The sequence below is a fragment of the Trachypithecus francoisi genome, unplaced genomic scaffold, assembly GCF_009764315.1.
Source record: "Trachypithecus francoisi isolate TF-2019V2 unplaced genomic scaffold, Tfra_2.0 Lachesis_group5, whole genome shotgun sequence".
NCBI lineage: Eukaryota > Metazoa > Chordata > Mammalia > Primates > Cercopithecidae > Trachypithecus > Trachypithecus francoisi.
In genome coordinates, this window is record NW_022681470.1 from 91,364,341 (window position 1) to 91,381,207 (window position 16,867).

General features: G+C 51.9%; 1 protein-coding gene across 2 annotated transcripts in view; it reads right to left on the bottom strand.

Annotated features, from left to right (window-relative positions):
- Positions 1-16,867, bottom strand: part of KIRREL1 (kirre like nephrin family adhesion molecule 1) — a 110,612-nt gene that overhangs the window by 6,010 nt on the left and 87,735 nt on the right. The window contains exons 3-13 of one of the 2 annotated variants that reach the window (XM_033196307.1): positions 16,033-16,182; positions 9,751-9,908; positions 7,614-7,764; positions 6,173-6,278; positions 5,880-6,028; positions 5,501-5,628; positions 4,647-4,773; positions 4,457-4,557; positions 2,719-2,917; positions 835-942; positions 520-659 (exon numbers count right to left, since the gene is read on the bottom strand). In XM_033196307.1, the coding sequence (XP_033052198.1) occupies positions 520-659; positions 835-942; positions 2,719-2,917; positions 4,457-4,557; positions 4,647-4,773; positions 5,501-5,628; positions 5,880-6,028; positions 6,173-6,278; positions 7,614-7,764; positions 9,751-9,908; positions 16,033-16,182 (1,517 nt within the window). Of the gene's footprint in view, positions 1-519; positions 660-834; positions 943-2,718; positions 2,918-4,456; positions 4,558-4,646; positions 4,822-5,500; positions 5,629-5,879; positions 6,029-6,172; positions 6,279-7,613; positions 7,765-9,750; positions 9,909-16,032; positions 16,183-16,867 lie in introns of both variants that reach the window. The other variant, XM_033196306.1, reaches the window with a different exon arrangement.

Consider the following 16,867-nt stretch of genomic DNA (forward strand, 5'->3'; position numbering starts at 1 on the left):
CTGCTCTTTTCGACTCTCACCAACCCCTCCCCACACTCAGAGGCCACCTGCTCACAGGAGGGGTCTGAGGTCAAGGGCAGACTTGAGTTCTGGGTTCTCTACACAGAGGCTCTAGGATGTGGTGGGAAGAGGCCAGAGACCTTGGTTCGAGCACTAGTTTGGTTGCTAACATGTAATGGGACCTTGTATATGTCACTGCCCCCCTCCAGGGCTGTTTCCTCACCTCAGCAATGAGGCAGATGGACCAGAAAGCCTCTGGGGGCTTCCAACTTTCACACTCTGTGGGGCAAAGGAAGTCTTTGGAGAAGCCCAGCTGCCTATCCTCTGCTGGAGGAAACTAGCCTGGGGTGTGTGTGAGAGAGAGAGAGTATGTGTGTGAGTATGGGAGAGTGTGTGTGGCAGGACCAGGGAAGGCCGATTGAGGAAGGAGAGAATGACCACGGTTATTAGAGATCTGGGATGGAGCTGTTCCTCAGAGGGTGGAGAAGGCAGGAGGCCAGCGAGGAGCAGGACCCTCACCGAGTAGATGGCCTTCATGACCCGGGTCGCTGTGGAGACGCTGGCAGTGTCATCCTCCCGGTCAGAATGCATTGTAAGTGGCTCTCGGTTCACTGTCTCCACCTTGATATCCAGCTTCCTCAGGGTAACGTCCTTGCGACCTGGGATGGGAGAGGCAGCTTGGACCAAGTGCTTCCTGCTGGCCTCTGCAGCAGCTGCTTCAGGCTCCCTCTGGGCTGGAGCTCAACGGCCAACCCCCCATCCATCCCAACACTGCCTGTCACAGCCCTGGAAGGGCCAGGGGAAGGCTGTGGGCTGCACAGGGCCCATACTCACTGCCTTTGCGGCGCCGGTAGAGGAAGAATACCAAGGCGATGAAGAAGAAGATGAGCAGGATGCTCGCGCCGATGGTGGCCCCAGCTATGATGCCCACAGGTAACACCTCTTTCGACGGGGAAGGAAAGGTGGAGGCATGAGGCTGGAGTTATACTGGGAGCTAAGCTCAGTGCTGGCTGAAGGCTAGGCCACAGCTATAGAGGCAACCTTGGCTTGTGTACAGGGCTAAGTTTTGACTGAGCCTGGGAACAGCATTCAGTTTAAGTCAAGGTTGGATCAGAGAGGAAGGTCTGCACTGTGGTTGGATTTTGGTCCGTGATCCAGCTCCATCAGAATGGAGATCATGGTCACGTCTCATCCCTGCAGCTGGGGCAGGAGTTTGCCCCTGACCTTGGCCGTCTGTTGATCTCTGTCCTTCAGCCCACCTGACTATGATGCTTGGCCCCTCGCTCTTGTTTGAGGTCAGCTGTCTCCAGACTCTCCAATCTGCCACCCATATTCCGACATCTTTCATCACCGTGCCATCCATAATACCACTGTGACTGCCCCATGTGCACCTATCTACCCAGGGCTCCAACAGTTTTCCTTGGTTTCCTCTGCTTCCCAGAGCTGCGGAGGAGCTCAGGAATCCTGCTTCCAGTCTTCTCTCTCTTCCTAGCAGCTCTAGCTGAAGCCAGATCCTGCTTATAGCTTTTCCTCTCTGAGATCCTTCCCTGTGGAGCTCCACGTTACTGTATCTACTCCATTCTTCCCTACCCCCAACCCCCTTGCTGGCATCATCAGTTAAGACCGAAGTGATGGGCCGGGTGCAGTGGCTCACACCTGTAATCCCAGCACTTTGGGAGGCTGAGGTGGGTAGATCATGAGATCAGGAGATCAAGACCATCTTGGCCAACACAGTGAAACCCCGTCTCCACTAAAAATACAAAAAATTAGCCGGGGGCGTGGTGGCACACACCTGTAGTCCCAGCTACGCGGGAGGCTGAGGTAGGAGACACATTTGAACCTGGGAGGCATGGGTTGCAGTAAGCCAAGATTGCACCACTGTACTCCAGTCTGGGTGACAGAGTGAGACTCCGTCTCAAAAAAAAAAAGGACAGAAGTGATGGGATGCTGTCATTTCCACGCGGTTCCCCATCTCCTATGTCAAAATGGTTAGTTCTCAAAAAATAAAACAACAACAAAAAAGTGCTTTTCCTCCTTGGACTTGGTAGCTTCCAAAAGTCAAAGGAATACCTCTTTTATCATGTGACATGTGAGAAGTGCCTTAAAGGAGAGAGCACTTTTCTCTATCAGAGTGACAATTCTTGAACAGGTAGGGGAACCCATACTTACTGAACACCTATTATATGCCAGGCATTTTGTAAATATTCTCTCATTTAATCCTCACAGCAGCCCAATGAGATGGGCAGCATTATGCCCTTTTGCAGTTCATGTGATTCTTCTCCATCTGAATATTAATTTGCTACCACTCTGTAAGTCCCTCCACTACACTGAAAGTTTCTTGAGGTCAGGGACTGTGTCTTGTTCACAGCTCTTCCTGCAGACCCTGGGGCAGAGCCTGGCACACAGCAAATGCTCAATACACTTTAACAAAGTGAGGGAATTTCCCCAGTTGAGCATATGGAGGTCAGGTTCTGGTGGGAAGGCCCAAGAGAGTTCTTTCCCTGATGCACAGACTCTTATAATAGGCAGGAATCAGACGGGAGTAGCCCCAAACCCCTTCACTCCTGATCTCTCAGCCGGGACATCCCTCTGTGTGTCACCTCCCTCAGAGCAGAGCCCAAGAGAAGGGGAGCAGCTGAGCCCTGCCCCTGGAGAAAAGAGGGAGCAGAATCCTCAGGCTGCCCTGCACCCCAGCTGGCAGGCAGCACTGCCAGTCACCTCGCTCTTCCAGCTGGATGATGGCTGTGCCTGGCCCGAAGCTGTTCCAGGCAGTGCAGTTGTAGTGAGTCTGAAAGTCGGCCTCCATGACATTGTTGATGGTGAGCGTGGATAGCACCCCACTGCCTGAGTTGGTCCTCTCCACTGTATAGCGCTCCAGGGTCCCCACCTCCAAGAAGTTCTCCTTCCATGCCCATGCCTGCAGTGGAGAGGGCAGGAAGGAGGTAAGAAAGGGGCAGGTGGCAGAAGCCCATGCCCACGTGTCCCCTGATCCCCCCTCAAGGCACCCTCACCCCTATGTGCCATGTGTGCCCCACGAGCCCAGCCTAACACCTCCCTGTAACAAACCTAAGTCACACCTGCTGCCTCACACCCTCAGCACTGACTCTCCACTCAAGGAGGAGCAGTGGTTCCCAAGCATGGCTGACATCAGATTTACCTAGGGAGATTCTTTCAAATGTAGATTTTTGGGACTTATGTCCTACATAGGAATCTCCAGGGAGGAGGAGTATCTCTATTTTCATAATGATCACATGTGATGTGGATGCAGCTGATCCAATGAACCGACACTGGGAACCCCAGATGTTGTAGAAAAAGTTCTGCATTGGTCCTCAAGAACGCTGGGCTCCTCTGCCCATCAAGCCCCTGTGTGGCCTCCCTGTCCCTCTCTAGGCCTCATTTTCTTCATCTATACAATGACAGAACCAGGCTAGGGCCAGACAATGCTCAAGATTTCTTTCAGCTCTGATAGTCTGTGATTCTAACTAAGCATAACTCAATTTTTAGGTGTAACTTTAACCAACCACACAGTCCTCTGGCTGACTCTGAGACTGATCCATAGACTTATAATAGGCAGAACCCACAATGGAGTATCCCTGGACGGTTCCATCCCTGACCTCTCAGCTGGGCCATTCCCCTGCATGGCCCCTTCCTCAGAGTGGAGCCTAAGGGGAGGGGAGCAGCCGAGAACTGGCTCCTTTCCAGGGATCAATCCTCCTAGATCTGCAAGGAAAGCCCCCCGGGAGCCCAGCCGCCTGCTGCCCGGGCGGCCGTGGTAATGAAGTGTCCCTGGGCAGCCCTGGAGTTAGCCAAATGGTCATTAAATGTGATGAGGGGTTTGACAGTTAATGGTCACGGAAGGAATTAATGGCTCATGGTGTGGCAGAGAGGAGAAAGGAGGGAGGAGAGTGGCAAGGCAAAGGGGCTGATAGGAGGAAGGCAAGAGGAGGGAGAGAAGAGTGGGCCAGGCAGACAGGAGAACTGATGGGAAGGGAGGGAGAGGGCAGGCACCAGAGGAGGAGGAGACAGGGAAGGGGAGGGAACAAGGAAAAGAGCAGGAGGTCAATGACAGGGCAGATGAGGGAGAAAAGAGGGGAAGTGTTAGCCCAGGGGAGAGAGCGGGGAACTAACATGAATTGAGTGCTGGCCTAGGCGTCTCATACCTGTTGCTGCCATGACTTCTCATAGCAACTCTATTAGGTAGGATTTACTGGCCTTGTTTTATAGATGAATAAACTGAGGTTCAAAACATTAAGTGGTCTGCTCGGGGACACATAACAAGTAAGGGAGGAGGTGGGATTTGAGCAGGTAAAGGGACAGAGGGACAGAAAGCAGAAGATTCGAGGATGGAAACGGGACAGGGAAGTTGAAGGAGCAAAACCAGCAGAGGTGAGAGGAGACTGGGCCTGGGCAAAGAACCAGGGAGGGCTGGCTGTCCGCAGGCAGGTCCACCACTCACTATGCGGTCTGGGGGTGGTGTGCTCCCAATGAAACACTCCACCTTGCCACCGTCACCCCTCACAGCGTACTGCACCGCCTCACTGGAGATGATGGGGGGCCCTGCAAGCAAGAAGACACACGTCAGAACCAGTTAAAAACCGCAGTGCCAGCCCACCCAGGCCCGGCTGCCTCTCAGGCCACTCACTCACCGTTCACATAGAGCGGCACCTCCCGCTCAGCCACTCCGATTCGAGGCACAATGGCCCGGCAGGTGTAGGTGCCAGCGTCTGCCTGAGTCACCGACTTCAGCAGCAGCTGGTTGCTGTTACTCAGGACCTGGGCAGAGAGAGCAGCCTCGGGTGGGGAGCCAGGAGGCCTCGGCCCCTAGGTCCATGAGGGCCCCACATCGGAGGCATTGGAAAGAAAGCAGGAAGGGCCACAAGTGAATTCCCAGAAGGGAAATGGGATTCCCGAGTCCATTTTGGTCCATGCTCTGACTCTACATGGGTTGGCACGTAAATACCCTATCTCTGCAAGAGTGGGCAGGGATGGGGTGGAGGCCAGAGAGGGCAGGTGAAGGCTGCAATCATTTTAGGAGGATGCAGCCTCTTCTGATGATCTGTCGTGTTTTCATTGCCAAATGAGGTAGGACGTTTTACTCTGAGATTCCTCTTCCTGCAGTTCTGGCCCAAATGGTCTAATGGGCGTCTCTGCAGAGCTATAGACTCCAGCCTCCTCTAGCGAATCGCCTCAGCTTCCCCACCTCCCTGTGCAGCATTATTTACCAGACCTTTGCCACTGCAGCAGGCCCATCCCAGGCCCTCTCCCTTCCTCCCATCCCACCCTGCTTCCCATGCATAGCTGAGTTTGTCCCCCCGGTGCTTCTGAACTGGGCAGCTGTCCTGTGAGAAGAGGTGGGGATAACTGTAAGCACTTTCTCCTCCAAATCCCAAGACCCTAGAAATAGCCCAGGTTCAAAGATGATGCTGCAGCCCCCCATCTACTCCCATCTGTGGCCATACCCTTTCCTCCCAGCCTTCAGAATAGGCAGTAAGAGTCTTACCATGTTTGAGTCCTTTTTGGTCCAGGTGAGAGTGAGGGGGGGATTTCCAACCCAGACACAGGTGAGGGTCACATCAGAGCCAATGTCTGTAGTTGTGGGTTTGGGGTCGACTACAATACGGGGGGCGACTGTGAGGGAGAAAGAAGCCACTCAGGGTCTCAAGCTCACGGAGTTAACGCCAACCAATCTTCTTCCTCCTGCCCTGCTACTTCCCCATTCATGGAGCCGTCCCCGACTCTGCCCCAGGCCCTCTGGGGCCCCGCTCTCTGTCCCCATCCCTGCCCTCCCGCTCTCTGTCCCCATCCCTGCCCTCCCGCTCTCTGTCCCCGTCCCTGCCCTCCCGCTCTCTGTCCCCATCCCTGCCCTCCCAGCTACTCACAGTGGACATTTACTAAAGTGCTGACATTGGTGCTCCCCACTTTGTTGTGAACCTCACAAGACACAGGCTCCGTGAAAAAGGAATAATCCACATTTGTCTCATAGCGACTCTCGTGGGCGTCTTCAATCAAGAAACCCCCTTTGGCCCACCTGGGGGAGGAGGCAACACAGAGGTGGGATCAGGCCTCAGACCCTCTCAACTACATCCATGACACTTGGCCTCTCCAGTACAGCCTCCGACCCCAACCTCTTCTGTATCACTCACCAGAGTGCTCCCAGCCTCTGACCCCTCACCTGTAGCCCAAGATCTCGGGGTTGGCTGTGGCCTGGCAGGTAAAGACAACACGCTCACCCTCCTGCACCGTCTGTGGCTCAACGGACAGGGTCACTGTAGGAGGGTCTGCAAAGTAGAGCACAGGGAGTCAGGGTCTTTTCTGTCCCTTGAGTTTCTTTTTCCCTCCCTAACACATACACTCAGACCTGACCACTCTCAGGGGGGATCTGGGAATTTGAGGTTGCAGTGTATCAGCTCCAATTAACACGCTGTCTTCCTCACCTTTTCCACATGGAGCCTCTAGGGGGCCTGCTAGGGTGACCACCAATGAAGGCACCAAAGGGACAAATAACGCAATGGACTAATGACCCACTGTGGCCACTAGGCGTCAGTGTGAGCTTGCTTGGCTCACTAAAAGGGATGGGGTGTGGGCATTCCCAGTTGCTGCCCACACCCCCATGGCTCCCTGGGCAGAGACAATTTATTACACACCTACCAGGTAAGAATACTCCATGCTAGATGCTCTTCTGCTATATCTCATTTAATGCTCACAACCCCAGGAAGCAGGTCCAGGTCCACAATCCCTTATTTGAAATCCTTAGGACTAGATGCATTTCAGAATTCAGAATTTTTCTTTTTTTTTTTTTTTTTTTTTTTTTTTGAGACGGAGTCTCGCTCTGTCGCCCAGGCTGGAGTGCAGTGGCCGGTTCTCAGCTCACTGCAAGCTCCGCCTCCCGGGTTTACGCCATTCTCCTGCCTCAGCCTCCCGAGTAGCTGGGACTACATTAGCTGGGACTACAGGCGCCCGCCACCTCGCCCGGCTAGTTTTTTTTTTTTTTGTATTTTTTAGTAGAGACGGGGTTTCACCGTGTTAGCCAGGATGGTCTTGATCTCCTGACCTTGTGATCCGCCCGTCTCGGCCTCCCAAAGTGCTGGGATTATAGGCTTGAGCCACCGCGCCCGGCCAGAATTTTTCAAATTTAGAAAGGCAATGCTGTGCATAGAGCGTCTACTTTGTAAGATCCCCAGCAGCGTCTGGGCTACATCCCATAGTCACATATGAATACATACACAGTGAAACTTAAGACTAAATTAAATAAAAGACTATGAAGAGCCTTGGTTGAGGCTTCGCCACCATATCACTTTTAGTTTGAATAAGGGACTGTAGGCCAGTATTTTATCTTTTGCAATATACAGTATACAGAATTGGAAACTGAGGCCCAGAGAGTATAAATCATTGACTAATAACAGGCTGGTTTAGACCTGGGGAATGCCTGACTCCACAGCCAATGCTCTACCAGCCCTTAGTCCCCACAGTCCAATCCAGGGAATGAAAGATGTGACAAAGGCGAGTGTTTGTCCTGGGGACCATAGGGGGACTCTTAGTTTGTGCTTCTCAAAAGGCTACCTACATTCCCCTCCTACCCCACTGCTCCAGACTGCTCCCCTCAGCCCACTCACGGTGCACGTCCAGCTCAATGGAAGTCTCCTTGCCACTAGGGATAGCCTCGTTCATGCTTCGGCAGGTGAAGACACGCCCAATGTCCAGGTCTGTGGGGTTAATGAGCAGTTGGCTCACAGTGGTCTCCCTCTTCCCATCCTTCAGCAATTCCTGGAACATGACAAGGGTGGGAGATATGGTCAAGCTAAAAGCCCCCTCCTCTTCTCTTAAAGCGACCTCACTCAGAGATGGGCTTGAGCTGGAGGGATACTTTAATTTAAAGTTCAACCCCCTTCACTCCCACAACCTCTTCCCTGTTTGTGTGTGTGTGTGTCTGTGTGTGTGTGTTTAACCAATAGACTATTAATTATCTTTTAATTAAAATTATATATTTTTAGGGTCTTGCTATGTTGCCCAGGCTGGCCTCTAAAGCCTGGACTCAAGCAATCCTCCTGCCAGAGCCTTCTGGGTAGCAGCGACTACAGGAGTGTGTGCCACCATGCCCACATCACAGACTATCTTTTGGAGCAGTTTTAAGTTTACAGAAAAATTGAGCAAAAAGTACAGGGAGTTTCCATATACCCTCCTCCCTGACCTTACAGTTTCCCCCATTCCTAACACCTTGCATTAGAGTGATAAGTCTGTTACAACTGATGGACCAAAACTAACATATTATTATTAAGGCCACAGTTTACATTAGAGTCCAGCACAAATCCCATCTCTTCTGGAAAGCCTTCTGCAGCCAGCCCAGCCCTCAGAAATCTCTCCCAGCCTGAATGTATGCCCTTATAGTCAGTGTGTCTTGCTCACAGCTCTAGGCACATCCAGTCTTGCTTGTAGGCACCATGTGTGAGTATTTCAAGGTTGGGTTTCTTCTGCTAAACTGTAAACTCCTTGAGGGCAGGGAAGGGACTCACAGGCTCGAAGTCTTACACTTGCTCAGTGACAGCCAGGGGTCCCTAAATATGGTCACAGGAACCCTTGAGCTGTTTTCTATACTGCAAACTGCCTGAGGGAAGTCATATTATTAATCAAAGTAAGGCGCCGTGGTTTGACCACCATGCATGCAGCTTTGCTGGACAGGCACAGTTCAGGGCCAGTGCAGTAACATTGGCTCCCTCATGCTGCTTTGAAGCTCCATTGTCTTTAATGAATATGAAAAATGGGGGTGGATGACAAATGGATATTAACAAACCAACTTGTTTGGTTGCCAAAATGTAGCCCTGATGAAGAAAAGTAACAGTTTTTGGTTGTGAAAAGGTTAAGTATCACTGAGGCCGAATTATCATTTGTCAAATGAGAAACTAAGGCGAAAAAAAAGTGAAGTGAATTTTCCAAGGTCACACAGTGTGTTGAGGGCAGAACTAAAGCCAGAAGCCAGGTATCCCTGGGATTGCACACTGAAGAGCATGGGAACATCCCCCTCCCCACACTGAGAATTGCTCCTGCAGCACCAGCAAAGGGCTAGATACACATAAGTTCACCCACAGCTGGCAGGGTAACCCCAAACAGGAAATCTGGATTTGAATTCCAGTTGTACTGTCCACTGTGCTATGTAATCCTGGGCAAGTCACTTGATATCTTTCATGGCTTCCTCATCTATAAAATGTATACAAGGATCCCTGCTTCCCCAGCCCCTTTGTTGTGATGACTGGAATAATCTGACAAACAGATGCTGAAGGAAAGAGGTAGAAGTGATCAGTGGAGAGAAAGCACAGTCAGACCCAGGTACAAACCCCAGCTCTGCACCAGCTGTGTGACCTTGGACAAGTCACTCAACCTCTCTGAGCACCAGTTCCCTCCTTTGTGAGTTGGAAATAATGCCTCCTTTATGGGACTCCTATGAAGATTAAGAGAGACTGTCCATAAAGTATTTAGCATGCACAGTGTCTGGCACTCAGTAGGTGTTTAATCCATGGCAACTTACTATTACTATTAATCTCTGCTCAGCTACTGAATGACACAGTAAACCTGGGAATTCATTTCTCTTCTCTGGGTTTCAGTTTTCCCAACTGTAGAATGAGAGGGCTGAACCAGATGACCTCTAAGCCCCTCTCACGTCTGTGTGCTCCTGAGTCTGTGGTCAAACCCCTGTGGGAAAGGAGAGGTGAGCTGGGCTAGGCCCAGGAGGAGCTGGGGGAGCTGGCCGGAGCTCACCGTGCTGGCCACAGCGCCCTCCTGCTGCGTCCCGTCCCGGAACCAGATGATGGTGGCAGCAGGCTTCGCATTGAAGGCCCGGCATGTGAGGTTGTGGGGGGTGCCTGCCTGCAGTAGAATCACGGGGCCTCCGTCAATCCTGGTGTCCTCTGGGGGGACTGTGGGAGAAAGCAGAGCAAAGTCAGTGCAGGGTGTGGCTAACACTTCCCTGATGACCGAAACTCCTGCCTCTGGAAGCATCCTTCCACCTGCACGTGCGCCTCTAGGTAGGCAGTACCACCCTACCCCCTACCTCCAACCACTGTCTCCATTGCTTTTGTGGTGGCTTCACCTAAGTCCTCAGCTCACACATCTTTCCCAGTCTGTTTTTCTTTGCTGGCCTATAATATTTTCTGGTACTCCATGCCCCTACTGGTTTTGTTGTTGTTGTTGTTTGTTTGATTTTGAGATGGAGTCTCGCTCTGTCACCCAGGCTGGAGTGCAGTCGTGCCATCTCGGCTCACTGCAACCTCCGCCTCCTGGGTTCAAACGATTCTCCTGCCCCAGCCTCCCAAGGGGCTGGGATTATAGGCGCCCACCACTGCTCCCGGCTAATTTTTGTATTTTTAGTAGAGAGCAGGGGTTTCACCATGTTGGCCAGACTGGTCTCAAACTCCTGACCTCTCAAGTGATCCGCCTGCCTCAGCCTCCCAAAGTGCTGGGATTACAGGTGTGAGCCACTGTGCCTGGCTCCATACCCCTACAATTCCTCAGAGCTACACACTACAGATGGAAGCCTCAAACTTAGGGAAGGGCTGGGCTATCTCAGGCTCTGAGTACAGCTCATACCCTTCAGAGTCCGGCTTGGAAAGGTGGCTACCTCCATAGGACTTCTTGCATCCTCCCTCCTGTCTGCTCCTCTACCCTGGAGCAGCCAGATGGGCTGTCCTATTACAGTCACCTCCATGTCACACTGCTAGCAGGTGATTTTTCCCTACAGCACAGCTAACTATGTGCCACTTCCCTGCTCAAGCACCTTCAATGGCTACAACTGCCTAGGGCATCAGTTCTAAGCATTTCAGCCTCCTGTTCAGGGTCCTCAAGCCAAGACCTGCAATGCAGTGCTTTCCATATGGCATGCCCTTCTCCCACAGCTTCTTTTGAAGTGCTTCCCATCCTGTTCATCCTGTTCAAATCCCAGTTGATGCACAAGGCTTTCCATGCGTAGCCCACCCCCACCATGGTGGCCCCCACCAGTCACTCAGAGCTCTTAGCGCCATCTGCCTTGGATCTTGTTTACTTACAACAGCTATCTAACCCTGCCCCAACCAAAACTGTTATCCCCTGGGAAAACAGCAACCCTGTCTCACTAATGTTTATATGGTCACCAGTGCCTAGAATGTGACCAAAGTAGGCTCTTGCTAAATGTTTAAAGAATTGAATTGACCGATGTCTGATGCTAGCAAACAAGGGGGCTCTCCCTGCCCTATCTCCATAGGCTTCTAAGACAAGCCACACTGTAAGTTCCCTGAGGGTAGAGTCTGCTTCTGATACACTATCAGCACTTCAATGTCCAGCCCAGTGCCTGGGTGATCACAGGTGCTTAGGGATATTTGCTGAATTAATGAATGGATGCTGATGAAATAAAGGCAGAAGGATTTTGATTATAATTTTTCTGGTCCATCCCGTGTTCATCAACCATAAATGAGAAAGGAACTCCTGGGCTCAAGCAATCCTCCCACCTTAGTTTCCCAAGTATCAGAAACTACAGGTACACACCATCATGCCTGGCTAATTTCTATTTTTTGTAGAGACAAGGTTTCACTATGTTGCCGAGGCTGGTCTGAAATTCCTGGGCTCAAGCAATCCTCCTACCTCAGCCTCCCAAAGTGCTGGGATTACAAGCATGAGCCAGCGTGCCCCACCGATAAAAGATTTTGTTTGCTTCTTGTGAGAAAGACAAGAAAGACTCAGAGGAGGGTCCAGAGGGAACACTCGAGAGGAGACCCTGGGAGACCCACGGTGCCTGGTGGTGGGCAGGGCTGTTCTAGAATTTACACAATGAAGGTCTCTATGCTGGGGTTTCCAGTAGAAACTACTCGAAACCTGTCTTAGCATTCCGTTCAATTCATGCTTGCCTAGTGGTATAGTGGAAAAAGAATAAAACTTAGATTCAGACTGCCTGGTTTCAAATCCTGGTACCTTTGTTCACCTGCCCTGTGATCTCAGATGAGTTCCTAAAGTCCCCGAGTCTCAGTTTCTTCATCAGAGAAGAAACCAAGACATAACAATGCCTACTCACTAGAACCTCATGAAGATCAGATGAGATACTGTACATAGACTACGATGTGCAAGGCATGTGTGAGGTATGGAATGTATTAGCCTTACTGCCTGGACGAGAGTAGCAGTGGCTCCAACTCCTGCCTGGCTAATTATTTTCTGAATCCCTGGCTCTTCCTCCTTGTCCTGTGGTATATCTAGTTCCAATGCCAGATGAGGACAGGTTTGAGGATGGGGGTGGGGAGCAGCTTGAAAAGTAGAGAAAGTTGGAGAGAAACAAATAAAGAGCTGCTGCTCAGGGCCTCCTGGTCTGCTCAGGCCCCTCCAAGGTCACATGTTGCTGCCATACCCGGGAGGAAGATCCTGCATGGGCAGAGCCCCGAGGAGACGCCATGCCCAGGTGTATGCCCAGGCGTGTGAAGCCCCTCCACTGGGAAGGCATCAGCTTCCTCTGCCCTGGTAATGCTCCCTGCCCCTTTGTTCACGCAAAGACTACCCATCTGCCACCTCTGCCAGCAGTCCACCTTTCTCTGGAATTTTCCAAACTCTTTGCCTATCCTCCATGAGCTCATCCTTGCCCCTCATATCTGGGGCAAACAACAGTAAAGCTGTTAAGGTGCCTGCTGAGCCAGCTGTTAGAGGGCATGCGTCCATGTGTGCATGTGTTTATAAGCAAGTTTTTATGGTTTGTGACTTAAATCTGTATATCAATATGCTCATGTGCCTCCCCACACTCACATGCCCCTGAGTCTGTGGTCAAAACAAGACTTCAGTTTTCTTGTTTATAAAACTTCAAAAATAACATGGACACCTACTCCCACGAGTTGTTATTGTGGAGGCAAAGGAAAATCAAGAAGGTGAAGCCAACCATAAATGGTGGTGGGATCGACAATAATTTCTACCATTCAGTGAACGTTCACCTTGTGTCAGCCAAAGTGCCTCCTGTGTGTGATTTCATTTAATTCTTACCACAAAGTATATTTCTTTATTCCTTTCATGGTAAATATCATTAACTCCAATTTACAGATAAGGAACGGAGGCTCAAAGAGGATAAACAAATGTGCTCAGAGACAGGAGAGTGAGTTAGAGGGCAGAGCTGGGATGTGGACCAGGCTTGCCGGACCCAGAAGCCACGCTCATCACCATGGTTTTGGAGGTCTGTGTATCTATGCTACGTCTGTATCTGTGGGGGAGTGGGAGGCATCCATTCAAAGTCCTACCCTAAGGAAGAATGACAGAGGCCATTCTGTGAAGAAGGCTGGCCTGGGGAGCTGGGGGGTCACTGAGGGGAATGGCTGAGGAGGAGGGAAGTCTATGAGGCTGATGTCATGCAGGGAGGCTGGTACCAGGCACTGGGCACAGCCCACTCCTCATTTCTGCCCTGCCTAGTCTCTAGGTCCCCCAGCTGCCGTGAGCAAAGGCTGAAGGTAAGCAGGTACGCAGGAAGGGATGCAGGAAGTGTCATGCCTTCTTATTGCCTCCGTGTGCTGCAGGTGGCAGGGTGTTTGAGAATTTAAGAAAAAGACAAGGAGAGGAGAGAGTGAGGGGAGAAGAGCAGCTGGACTATCCGTCCCTGTCTCCCTTTCAGGTTAAAGTTACTCCTGGGCACCCCCCCATCCTTCATCCATCCAAGTCACCCAGGCAGGCCAGCAAGGACCCACCATGCCCTCGAAACAAGTCAGTCAGCTCCCCTGCTATGTAGCTCTCCCTCATTGGCCTGCAAGCTTTTAAACAAGGCACTCTTCCATCTAGGGTTCCCATTGATATTCTCCTTTTCCAGGTTCTTCCTGGATTGAACCAAGCCACTGGGTGCCATTATAAGACATTGTTACAGCAACACTTAGTAGCTTAGTTGGCCTTTCTTCATCTCTCTCTCTCTGTGATAAGGTAGGAGAGAGAAGAGTATCAAGGTCCATTCATTAGGATGGGAGTTCTCCAGGGCAGCAGTAGCACCTTCCAGGGCCTACGATAGAGGCAGTTAGGGAGGAAAAAAGAAGGAAGAAGGTTTCCTAAAAGTCTCATGGTTCCTTGAAATGCTTGTTGAGTTTGGGGCTGACACGCTTCAGTGAGGGATGAAAGATGATATCTTGGCATTCATGCTCACCCTCTAATTTTTGCTGTCTAACCTCATTCCTGCTCCTTGCTAATTCTTCCCATTTTAGTCCTAGAGAGAAAAAGCAAATCATCCCACAGCCTTGAATCCTGGTCCTTCAGGGGCTTTACATCCAATGAAATTGGCTGTTGGGTCCCTCCAGTCCTCACTTATTCTGACACCTCACATTCACCCAGACCTTCACAGCTTACAAGTCCCCATGCAGCAAAGCAGCAGTTGCTAAGAAAAGGCTGGTGTCATTATGCCATGTTACTGATGAGAAAACTCATGCCCAGAGGTTGTCACCTCTTTAGGATCATGATGCCAAAATGTCCAAGGTGCCCAGGTCTCCTAACCACCAGCAGTCTAAGACTCTCTCTTTCCACTACGCTCTGAGGAATTCTCATGTTCTCACCTCCCTCCTTGCAAAAACAAACAAACAAAAACAAAACAAAACAAAACAAAACAAAAACAACAGGCTGGGTGCAGTGGCTCATGCCTGTAATCCCAGAACTTTAGGAGGCCAAGATGAATGGATCACCTGAGGTAAGGATTTCGAGACCAGCCTGGCCAACATGGTGAAACACCGTCTCTACTAAAAAGTACAAAAATTAGCCAGGCATGGTGGCGGGCACTTGTACTCTCAGCCACTCAGGAGGCTTAGGCACAAGAATCGCTTGAACCCGGGAGGTGGAGATTGCAGTGAGCCGAGATCACGCCACTGCACTCCAGCCTGGGCGACAGAGACTGTCTCAAAAAAACCAATCAACCAACCAACCAGCCAAACAAACAAACAACAGAAAACCTTCCTTGTGTCCGGGCTCAGCTCCTCTCTCCTTTCTCCCATCCCTCTTGGGGGCTCCCCGCAAATTCAGTGATTTCAAGTTACAGAGAAGGAAAGGAAAAGAGGCAAAACATATCAAATGGAGGCAGAAAAAAAGGAACAGAGTCAATGTAAATAGGGAAGAAAGAGAGTCACAGACGGACAGTCCAAGCCCAAGACAGAAAGCACAACAGAGGCAGAGGCCCAGTGAGACAACAGGGCTGGAGAGAACAGGAAGACTGGCGGATTCAGAGGTATTGCAAGAGTGAGGCTGGGGGCTGAGTGGGCAGCGGGGGAAGGGGTATGCTGGAGCTGGCCTCATTCCGGTTCTGTGGCACTGCTGCAGGAGAGAGTCCCTTCATTATGCAAATGGCCTCGGGGGTTACCATAGAGGGACATCTGCTTGGTCCCCCAGTGGGTGACTGGCGCAGGACTTCCAAGAGCTGCAGGGCTTCCAAAGCCAGCAGCCATCCAGAGACACAGCAGGACCCCAGCCCTCCGACCCCCCACCCCAGTTCTCAGCCTCAAGGCCCATTCCTTCCAGTACTAATCCCCTGGAATTCTCACCTGGAGGAGGCCTTCAGGTGAATCTGAGAAGAAGGGTGAGCGCTGAGGGAGGAAAGGAGGCAGCTGAAGGGAAGAAGGGCTGTGTGAGGCTGGGGTGAGGTGGAGGAGGGGCACAGGGGCCCTTTGGGGTCTCCAAGGCAGCTGAGAGGAAAGTAGAAGGCAGTCGCCTCATCACCAACAAGCCTGCCAGCCAGGACAGCTGGGAGAGGAGGGCCCGGGTCTCCATCACTCTATACTTCCCTGTTCCTGGTCTCCACAGCCTTGTTTCTAAAAGGCAGAAGGCCTTGTCCCTGAGTGGCCGAGGCACTGGCTGGGGCAGAGAGGATGCTGGCCTCACACAGTCCACGCCCCGCCAGCACCCCACATCTCCCGCATGCCTGGTTTACTTTCTTCTACCTGGACTTGAGCATTTGGGCAGGGATGAGGCCAGTAACAGAGAGGGAGAAGCTGGGAAATTAAAGAGGGAATTGGAGAGTGGGAGAGACTGCCAGGATACAGAGAGATGGGGCCTTGAAGTACTGAAGGGCATTGGGGTCCTTACTGAGCACGGTGAGTTTGGCCCGCCGGGAGCGCAGGGCGGCCTCCGTGGCCTGGCACTCGTAAGAGGCGTCGTCAGAGAGCTCAGCATCTGTGATCTCCAGGTTGTACTGCCCAGCGTCTGCGGAGCCCACGACCCGGTACCGTGGCCAGGCTGCAGAAACAGAAAGAATGAGGCCCAACCTTGAAACAAGGACACATCCTCAGCCATCCCACACCAGTATTCCTCCCTCTGCCCTCTCCTGGGACGCCACTGGCAGGTGAGAAGGTGAGGCACCAGACACAGACACCTGATGCCACGACACCCCACGGCGAGGCTGGGAGCCATATAGCCGGAGGAGCGGACAGGAGGGCAGCTGAAGCAGGGAGACCAGCAGGAGCAGATGAAATCTCCAAGGCTGTTTGCAGACAAATGCCTCTCATAATAATAGGAGAGAAAGAGGAGAGAAAAAGGCACACAGCAGGGAGCAAAGGAGAGGGGGAGAGAGGGAGAGCGAGTGTGTGGGCGCCAGGAAATATAGGGCATCGCGGCACAGACATGAGCTCACTGGAGCACCTCTGCGGGACTCATAAGGCAGAGGGAAGCCCAAGGCAGACCCAGGGAAGAAGGATGAGGCAGGGGCCCGCCGGCTCCCTGGAGAAGCCCCTAAACAAGAGTCCTGGTTTCCTGCAGAAGCAGTGGCTGAGGCAGTGGGCCTTGCCCTCCTTCCTCCAGGCTCCCTCACCGGCTTCTTGCTTCCCAGCCCATCCGCCCATCCCTCACGTTCCCACCATCAGCTCCTTCCCATGATCTCCCTCTGTCCAGAGGCTATCGATTCTTCTCACTCCATATCTATTGA